At 33.8% G+C, this 9,930-nt stretch overlaps 1 protein-coding gene across 2 annotated transcripts; it reads right to left on the bottom strand.

Annotated features, from left to right (window-relative positions):
* Nucleotides 1–894: 894 nt before the first annotated feature.
* Nucleotides 895–7,685, bottom strand: LOC123221856 (eukaryotic translation initiation factor 3 subunit A-like). Of its 2 annotated transcripts, XM_044644802.1 has the most exons (4): nucleotides 7,100–7,685; nucleotides 6,408–6,549; nucleotides 5,715–5,846; nucleotides 895–2,879 (listed from the first exon to the last, which is right to left on the bottom strand). In XM_044644802.1, the coding sequence occupies exons 2-4, from the start codon at nucleotides 6,489–6,491 to the stop codon at nucleotides 1,329–1,331; spliced, it is 1,767 nt and encodes a 588-aa protein (XP_044500737.1). In that variant the 5' UTR covers nucleotides 6,492–6,549; nucleotides 7,100–7,685; the 3' UTR covers nucleotides 895–1,328. The 2 variants fall into 2 exon arrangements, with proteins under 2 accessions (XP_044500737.1, XP_044500745.1); XM_044644810.1 differs by lacking the exon at nucleotides 6,408–6,549 and having other exon boundaries at nucleotides 7,100–7,682.
* Between the last annotated feature and the right edge of the window lie 2,245 nt (nucleotides 7,686–9,930).

Here is a 9,930-nt window from a genome sequence, read left to right on the forward strand (position 1 = left end):
TTTATTAATTATTCAGAACTTGGTTTTAGAAGACTCTTTGTCAGGTACTTGCCACTTATTGCTTTGTTAGAAGACTCAGAAGATATGTCATACTTACACTCTTGTTGTCAATTTTTTTCCTTAATAAAATGTCTATTGATCCGATAATGACACAAATTTTTGTATCATAGAACTCCATGTAATATCATAATCTCATCATCGTACGGTCGATGATAAGGTATTGAATTGTGTTATTAAAAAAGTATATAGTATCGTTTAAGGGATATCATCAACGGAAAAAACAATGTCACCAAAAAGGTGAATAAATATAACTCAAGTCAAATTGTCAATTTGAAGCTCCAACTCAAATTCAACTTCTTTGAGACTCATATGGATTTGAGTCGAAGTGTATACAAGTCACAAACAGGTTGATTGTTGAAACATTTAAAAGTGAATCTAATCCAAATTGACTCAAACCAACTCCACAACATAGCTCGAACAAATCAATATTTAGCTAAAGCTTTAGTGTAGCTCATAACTGTCTCATTTATCCATCTATTAACACTGTTTAGTTAAAGCTTTAGTTTAGTTTATAATTGACTCATTTATCCATCTATTAATACTGTTTATCGTGCTAACTATTTACTTTATCGATAACCCTCCAATAACATTATATATCAACTTGAATGAATTCTAGCTTCAATTGGGAATTATGACTTCAATCCCAACTCAAATCAATTTTAAACTTGACTCAAATCGATTTCATCTCACCAACACAAACACTTGTGTACCGATGAGCAGCTTAGCAAAATTTGACAAATGAATTAAGATCTAAATTGCCTGAACACGTTAGAAGCGCTCAGTCGTAAAATTTCCCAACGGCATAGCTGACTGCAGTAAAGAGAAGGATATCAATTTTTGGTCTAAAATTTACTTTTATTGATGGTGTCCTGACATCTTCAAAGATACAAAGAGCACTAATTGCTCCCCCTGGATCACAGGAAAAGAAATTTGCTATACTCCCAATGATTGAAATCAGTGCATCTCATCACAATGGAGGATCCAACAATAGGACCAAGATAAGTTGTTTCCAATATTTTGACATATAACATAAAACAAGACTCCAGGGCATTGCATGAGATGCAGGAGAAAAGTTGGCGCTGGGACATGAGCAAGTTTATGAGACCGATCTTGTGTAATTATTCACAAGCTTTTCAGGAACTTCTTGAGCAGCTTGGACTCGCTGGAGATAAGGTGTTCCTTAGCTGGTTGAAAGATAAATCACTTATTTCCACTGACGTTTCCAGTAACCTTCAGCAAGCTTCGGCTTCCAAATTCACGAGCTACTCCTAAATCTTCTGTTTAAGAACCTGTCGCAGCTGAAGCTTCTGACTTTCGATCCTTGCCTCCAAAAGCTTCGACTTCAAACTATTCTTCTGTGCACCTTGAGGCCATTCGATGCACCCTTTCATGCTTCGCATAATGTGAGGATTTCCTGAGTCTGGTGAACTCCATTGACCTGTCAAATCCGGAGGGCTGAGCCCACCTTTACCAGACCCCCGGTCTGGTGATGCAATACTCACATTAGATAATCTTCCATTTGAAAGCCTACCCTTCATCCCCTCAACCGTGATTATCCTATAGTTTTCTCCATTACTCAGGCCAGATCTCCAGAGCCTTGATATAGATGACACCTTCTTCTTTGTTGGGCCTGAGCATACTTCACTGATTACAGTAATTGGGGTTCCTTCATATCCATTATCATCCCATTCCATTCCACTCCTTGAAACATTACTATGTCGCCGATTAGTGATAGCTAATGCACTCCCTTCAGGTGAATAACTTGAGCCTTGATCGTCAAGATGGCTCACAGTTTCCCATCCACTATCATCTTCTTCCACATCAATATTCTGCTCAACATATGCAATAGAGTGCCTATGAATGCTATCTCTGTTAACCTCACTGACCTCAGGACTTACAGCATGAATTTTTGAGGAATGGCTGACAGGACTATAAGCACCACATTGTTCAATCTCCTTCTCATTGGGTTCACCCAATTTAACATCTTCAAATACAGAGAAGATATCATCTGGGTTGGGCAGCTCATATTTAAATTCTTTGATGTCCTGAATATTCACAGAGACAGCAGCCTGTCGTAGCGTCTCGGCTTCTTTCAATTCTTTAACATCTGGTGGTGCACTTCTTGACCTCAGAAATGTCTCCAGTTCTGCTACAAGTTTGTTCATCTGAGAGTACTTCTCCTCAAGCGCTATCTTTGCATCAACCAGCTTCATTTGAACACGTTCTTCACGCCAGACCTCTGCCATCTGTAACATTTTCCTTTCATCTTCCGCTTCCTCTCGGAGCTTCATTGAATCCCTTTTTAATGCTTCAACTTCCCCAATTTCCTTAGCAAGCTCATCACACACTTCCTCAATTAATTCTCTCGCCTTTCTTTCCTTCTCATAGTCCTGCATATACCTTTTTGCTGTTAATTTTGTTTCTGCCAGCTCATTAACTAATTTGGAATTGACAATTTCTACTCTTTGGCGATTTTTCCTTTCTCGACTTAACTCCACTTTGAGGTCATCAATAAATGCATGGATTTTCTCACGTTCCCTGCTCCGCCATGCAGCTTTTTCTTCACTGGCTTTCCTCAAGAAGTGCTCAAGTTTCTTTTTTGAAGACCTACGCTCAGTCTCAAGCTCCTGCATGCGAGTGCGAATCTGCTCTAGTTCAGCTTCAAGAGCAGCAACCACTGATACAGCGCTTACCTGTTGGTCAAGAAGCTTGATGTTGCTATAGATCTGCTGTGCCTCATCTGATTTTTTTAAGCAGACAGGGTCCCACTTCGTTGCCCCCTCCATTGCAGAATTAGAAAACTGAAAAGAAGGCTCGAGCTACATAAGAGGAAATAGGTTTTCAATTAGATAATTAGAATATCAAATTGAACAGGAAAGAAGGAAAAATGTAAGGCAACATCCTTATTTCAACAAAAGCAGAAATTAAAATTTCCTCATTGAGCTGAAAATGTAGCTCAGCTAATCTCATTTCTTATACCAAGTGAAAATTTGCAAAAGTACTTTCTGCTATATACCAAATTTAACTTCTAGAACCAAAAATTTTAATTAAGCCCTCATTTTGCTCAATATAAGTTTCTATTACCCTCTCACTACTTTACTAATTTCCATATGCAAATTCCCCCTCCTAGCCAGTTTGCAGCCAATCCTTAGATAATCTTGTTAGAAATCTAACTACTTTAACATTTTAATAATTATGAGTTTTAATTTAGGCTATAACATGTTTTGATTTCCAATTGTTAAAATGACTCAAGTCAATCTAACTTGGATATGTATTAAATTATACACCCTTTAATTTTTATTTTTCTTCGCAATGTGGGTCTTATATATTCCAACATTTTCCCTCAAGTGCATTTGTGCTACTAGTTCACACTTGTCATACAAGGTGTGGCCCATCTAAATTTGGCTTTGGCTCGGTGTAAAACAAGGTCTAACTCTTCTTGGCTAGCCCATGGGTCTTCCTTGGCTTTAAACCCAAGGGTCTAGCTTCTTTTAGCTCAACCCACCATGTTGAAACATGTCTTGGATCAAGAATCATTAGGCTTTTGCAGTCTTGATACTAAGTTAGAAATCTAAGATTCGTGTTTGAAAGTAACTATAATAAATTTTTCAATGCATAAATTGTAAAACTCTACCCTCTGGTAGAGTCGGATGAATTGTTAGGACTCCACTAGTCATTCAATTCTAGAAATTCTCTAAACAAGAAGGATTAGTGATTGGGGTCTATGAGTAGAATTTTGCATTTTGTAAGATGATAACCACAGGTAAAATCAAACATCAGCCTAATAATTAGACGATGTATGTTGCGAATGATAGCATGTCTAGTATCCTTATCAAATCTACTCTAGTTGAGAGTCCCAACAGACTCAAGATGAGGCTGGCCTTATTGGCCCAAGTATATAGCCTAGACCAAGCCCTTACGATGGTTTCGTACCCCTATAACATTTGGGTACTCAAGTCCTCTAGATGTTGTCTAGTGAAAGTGGTTCCAGTATCTTAGGTTGTGGCCTTATTCGTCGGTTGTATCTTCACATTTTATTAGGTGTAAGTTTTTTTCAATTTGTGAGATATATTTTATAGTAGAAATTATGATAAATCATGTGTGGATCAATCATTTCTAGTTTAAGAGATTCACTAAGTGTTTCTCAAACAAATCTCAATAATACTTGATTGAAAAACCAGTCATGAACTTTTCATTTATATAGGCTTGTAATTCTTTACTTGTAACACATGAAGCACTAATGTTAGAAGATTATTGCCATGGATAATGGCATAGGTCTGCAAAATGTACAAGTCTCAACTACTCCTGTGGAATGATGATGAATTAAACCAGTAGTACAATTAAATATTATTGTAATTTGTTTAAAGAAATACATGATGAGTCTCTAGAACTAGATATGATTGATAGACGCATGACTAATCAAAGATAAACATCATATATCCAATGAACAAGTCACGACCTAAGATATTGGAAGACCGCTTTTGCTAGACAATATCTAGTCGAAGAGAAAAATCCAAATAAAGTCTAACTAGTTTTTGGAACATCTTCCATTATGTTGACAATTAAATTAATGTTTATTTGGTCCTTACAAGTGAGCTTAAGTTTAGCTTGACTCGAATCCAGACCTAATCTTAGGTTGTTGATGTAGGCTATATATGTCTAGGTGAATAAGGCCTGACCTCATCTTGAGTTCACAGTGACTCTTGATTGGAGTATATTTGATAAGGATAATAGACATATTGCCATCTGCAACATACATCATCTAATTATTATATCGATGTCTAATTTTACCTGTGGTTACCATCCTACAAAATTCTACCTAGAGACCCCAGACACTAACCTTTCTCTTTTAGAAAATCTATGGAATTGCATAATTGATGCAATCCTAAAAATTCCTCTTATTCCACCAGAATATAGAGTTTTACAATTTATGCATTTAGATTTGGTTACTTTCAAACTTGGAACTTAGATTTCTAAAAATATATAAATGCAGAAAAACTCCTGGAAGCCAAACCTTTATATAGTCTAACACTAGTTTAAAATAAAGAAAGCTAAGAGAGGACATAAGATAGTCTGAAAGCAAAAGATATGATACCAACAAAATTGAAGAAAAACAAAAGACATAAAAGTAAAAGACATGCACAATGTGGAGATTAATAGAATTCAAATAATTTGTCTCTCAGAATTTTGTTAATCCCAGGTGATTTCTTGAGCTGGATTTAATTTGCAAGCTTCTATTTGTCATTAGGTGCATATGCTGGGTAAAATGTGCACTAACTATTCCACAGGGAAAATGTCAATCTCTCTATACACTGATCAATTAAAGCAAAGTAAACGAACTTGTTATCAGGTAATGATTGCAATGGCTAGTTAAGGAAAAAAACCAATCTTTGGTATGATTTTACTTAAATAGTGCTTTCAAAATTTGCATTAACATCCAATCAAATAGTGTGTTGCAAAGCAAGGAAGAATTTATGCCACATGTTGAAGATGATAAAACAGGGTAAGTCTTATGTTAATTCCCATGAATAATTTTTCGATAAGTTCAATAAATTCTTTTTTATAAGAACTATCATAAATGATTGGCACTCAATATTCTTCAAATCAGACAAATTATCGACAGTCATGTTCAGTTATAAATTAAGAAACATTACCTTACATAAGAATCCATTCTTAATGCCAGTGATAGATGAGCTAGGGCTCTGTAAAGGATCCTTTGGTTCAGAACCATATGCTTTGCCACTTCGACGAACATGAAATGGAACATCAACATGTCCAGAACCAGGCTACACGAAAAAAATAACCAATTAACTCACAATCTCCAAAACAGGACAGAACAAACTTACCAAGTCAGACAGAAAGATTAAAGTAAATAACAAATCGACAAAATCCAGTAGAAACATGAATTTCTCAGAAGCCATTTAAACACTTCAAGATACATTCCTTTGGCAAAAGCTGATTAAACATGTGTACACACATCTGTTGACAGAATCAAGTAAATCAAAGATGCAGATAAATGTTTTTAATGGAACATCCACTTGTCTAGAAGCAGGCTACAGGAAAGAAATAAGACAATTAACTCACAATCTCTAAATCGGGACGGACAAACTTACCAAGTCAGACAGAAAGATCAAAGTAAATAAAAAACAACAAAATACAGTAAACAACACTAATTTCTCAGAAGCCATTTATACACTTTCAGATACACACTTCTGTAGACAGAATCAACTAAATCAAAGATGCAGATACATGTTTCCAATGGAACATCCACTTCTCCAGAACCAGGCTACAGGAAAGAAATAACACAATAACCTCACAATCTCCAAATCGAGACAGAACAAACTTACCAAGTCAGACAGATAGATCAGAGTAAATAACAAAATGACAAAATGCAGTACAGCAGTAAACAGCCTAAATTTCTCGGAAGCCATTTAAACACTTCCAGATACATTCCTTTCGCAAAAGCCAATTTAACACGTGTACACACATCTGTAGACAGAATCAAGTAAATCAAAGATGCAGATAAATGTTGTCAAATGCACTTAAAAGCATTCTGAACGATAACATCCAGACAAATCCACATTTACGAAGACAACACACCTGAAAAGATAGCCAATTTCCGGGAAGTCATTAAACATTTATAAAAGTCCCAATATAGAACCAATTCAATATGACGGGCGTGTAAATACAGTATTATATACACTTCAGAAGTAGTATAAACCAAGCTAAAGAACACTGCTATGACAAAATCATGATCAAACTAAAAAGTATAAAACTTGAAGCACAAACACACAAAACCCTTCAAAATTAAGCAACAAGAGTAATCAAAAACATAAAAAAATGATAATGACAGAGCCGTAAAAATCAGTATCAGTCTCACTCCTCAAACTGCAAAACTTCACAACAAAGCAAGAAATCACTTCAATCAAATAATTACACAAACCCCACAATAATTCTTCATTTAAATTCCTCAAACCAAACACAAACACAGTTCTCAAACAAACAAAACAATAAAAAAGTCTCAACCTTTAAACCTCACCTGAAACCCTAACCGCTCCAAACACTCTCCACGGCCACTGCTGCCATTCTCCGACCCCTGCAACCGCCAAAGTGCAGCAGCGAGCTTCCTCGCAGACACGACCGCCGCCGCCTTTCGATGTTGCCGGCGACTTCTCCACCCATCCTCATTAACCTCCTCTTCCTCAACCTCAGCCTTCCGGTTCCTCTCCTTATCTTCAACCTTCCACTTCAAGAGCGGGGTCTCCGGTCTACTCCGTCGACCCGGGACTCCGGGCTTTCTCACCCGGTTCAGACTAGGATTCCGGTGTTCTTACGAGTGAGCTTGAGATCTGAAGCTGAAGTCGGCCTTTTCCGGGGATGCGGGCTTTCAGTGATCTTCATAGTTGAAACCCGGATTCAGCCATTAAAAGAAGCATAAACAGAAACCAGAACAAGAGAGTCCGAGTCTTCGTATTTGGCGTGTCAGTGTGTCCTGCTTTTTGTGTTGCGTCTGAACGTAGGCAAAGAGTGAGCCAGCTGCGAACGTTTCCGTTTGTTGGGTAGAGAGAAAAGGATGGACCTAAGAGGAATACGAGTGAAACGGTGTCGTGTGGGGAACAGCGACGCGCTTTGTTGGCGATGATGATGTGGATTTGCAGAGAGACGTTGCAACTCGTGTCATTTAAAAAGTCCCTTTGGGTGCGTTAGAGATTACACGCTGTCGTTTTCTTAACTTTAATTAAGTGGTTTTAGTGATAAGTAGAAATTAGGAAATTTTTTAATAAATGAACCAGCTTTTGGAATTAAAATTAATGTCATTAATGAAGTTTAAAAACGTTTAAAAGTTGTTTGCTTCATGTGTAATATAAATTATCTTAATAATTTATTTTTTGTTATTTATATTATCTTATTTATTTTGTTAATAATAAAAAATTATGATAATTTTTTATTACTAATAAAGATATGATAAATAATATAAGTAATTATTCGATTATCACATTCATTTTAGGTATTAAAAAATTATTAAGGTAATCTTGATTTTATTATAATTATATTTTTATTTATTAATTTTTTAGACAAAAATAACTTTATTTTCAATTAACATAACAAGTAATATAAAAAAATATTTTAGAATAATTATACTCAAAAATATTTAAGTAAAATAATTTATTAGTATTTTTTTATTACCTCTAACCAATCACAATAATTATTTATATTTACTAAATTTTATTAAATATAATAATCATTTATATTCTATAATTTTTTAAATAATTTATTTTAAAGATAATTTTTCAATTTTAATAATAAAATATTTGTTTGATCAAATTCTCCCAAACTAGTTTTTCAAAACTGTTTTTCATTTATAAATATATTTCTGATTTATTTGAAACTTATTTATTTGCACCAGTAAATTATTATTTTCTATCAAAGCTTTTAATCCAACACTCAACATATTTGTTGTTTTAATTTTTGAAAGATAAAATAACTTTTATCTCTTTCCTTTGTTTTTTTTTTCAAAAAGTTTTTTTTTTTGTTAGTGTTCATTATTATTCTCGTTCATTTCTTAATACATGAAGTAGTATTGTATTTCATGATACCCATTATACAATTTAATAAAAGTTTAAAAATTTATAAGTTCATATTCGAGAAGAGGTAATATTGCCCTAATATAATAGGGTAATTCTAATTAGAAATAATAAAAAATATTATTGATTATTAGAAATTGTTAGTTTGATGTCTAGATTTGAGGATAATGTTAACCCAACTATAAGGTTATTCTAATTAGTATATGTTAAAAATATTATTCATTAGAAATTATTCGAATGGCATTTACCATAATATGTTAAACATGAACCATTTTTTTGATCATGCAAATGAAATAAAAAAAAATTCTAAGGGATGGCCAATTATGTAAGATATATTGTAAAGATAAAACAAAATTATACTATATGAAAGAGTATTTTCATATGGTTTTACTTTTTCAAGTAACCCTATGATAAGAAAAAGTCATGCATGTTACCCATAAACATATATATATGTTCAAAATAATTGAACATCACATATTTTTCAAAGTTGCACATGAAATTATTTATATATTGTAATTAACAATATATTTAGACTTAAATTAGGCGTTGATTCATTCAAAAGGTTTGTTTGTGAGTCAATTGATTTATCCATTATAATGAATAATATTTATAAACTCAGATTGAGAATTGTTTCAGTTAAAGAGTCAGTTGGAGGTCGTTCCATCTAACCAAATGGCTAAATTGGTAATGTCAATATAATATAATTAAAATTTCAAAAAAAAAATTATTTATGTAATGTTAGTATGACAATTAAGTCAATTTTACTAAATAGTTGAATTTTGATTCAATACTATTTATTCAATTTAACTCCAAATCAATTTGGTAATTCATTGACTGAAATAGGGTTTAGCCATAACCCAGATCAATTTGACACAAATTTTCAATCGAGTCGATCAATCTGGATTTTAAAATAGTGGTAATTAGGTGGTTCGCTAAAACATCAAGTTAGTAAGCATGCAATATTGGATAAGATCAATTCAATTCAATTAAATTAGGGTCAATGCTCAATTATAAAGTGTTACAATATTATAGAAAAAAATGTGAAGCTTCTGAAATTTATTTACATGCATAAACACGTTGATGCTTTTTACCAAAATCTTTCTCCGATACTTTCCCTCAGTGGGTCGAGCGGTTTTCCTTTTCAAGATTCATTCTGACCAAATAAGACGAAGTTAGTGAGCACTTTGGTTCTCAATTTTCCATGATTCATTATTGGCATTATTGCCCTAACATTAACATGGAACTCATTTTATATATTTTTCATATTTTATCATCGAACTCTATT

Source organism: Mangifera indica, chromosome 1, assembly GCF_011075055.1.
Source record: "Mangifera indica cultivar Alphonso chromosome 1, CATAS_Mindica_2.1, whole genome shotgun sequence".
In the NCBI taxonomy this organism is placed as follows: domain Eukaryota; kingdom Viridiplantae; phylum Streptophyta; class Magnoliopsida; order Sapindales; family Anacardiaceae; genus Mangifera; species Mangifera indica.

Bases quoted from the DNA above. Each gene is read 5' to 3' on its own strand.
- LOC123221856 (XM_044644802.1), bottom strand. From the start codon at position 6,491: ATGGCTTCCGAGAAATTTAGGCTGTTTACTGCTGTACTGCATTTTGTC. The intron at 5,847-6,407 runs GTAAGTTTGTTC...TTTTTCGTGTAG, and splicing joins TGATCTATCTGTCTGACTTG to CCTGGTTCTGGACATGTTGA. The intron at 2,880-5,714 runs GTAATGTTTCTT...CCTCTTATGTAG, and splicing joins AGAATGGATTCTTATGTAAG to CTCGAGCCTTCTTTTCAGTT.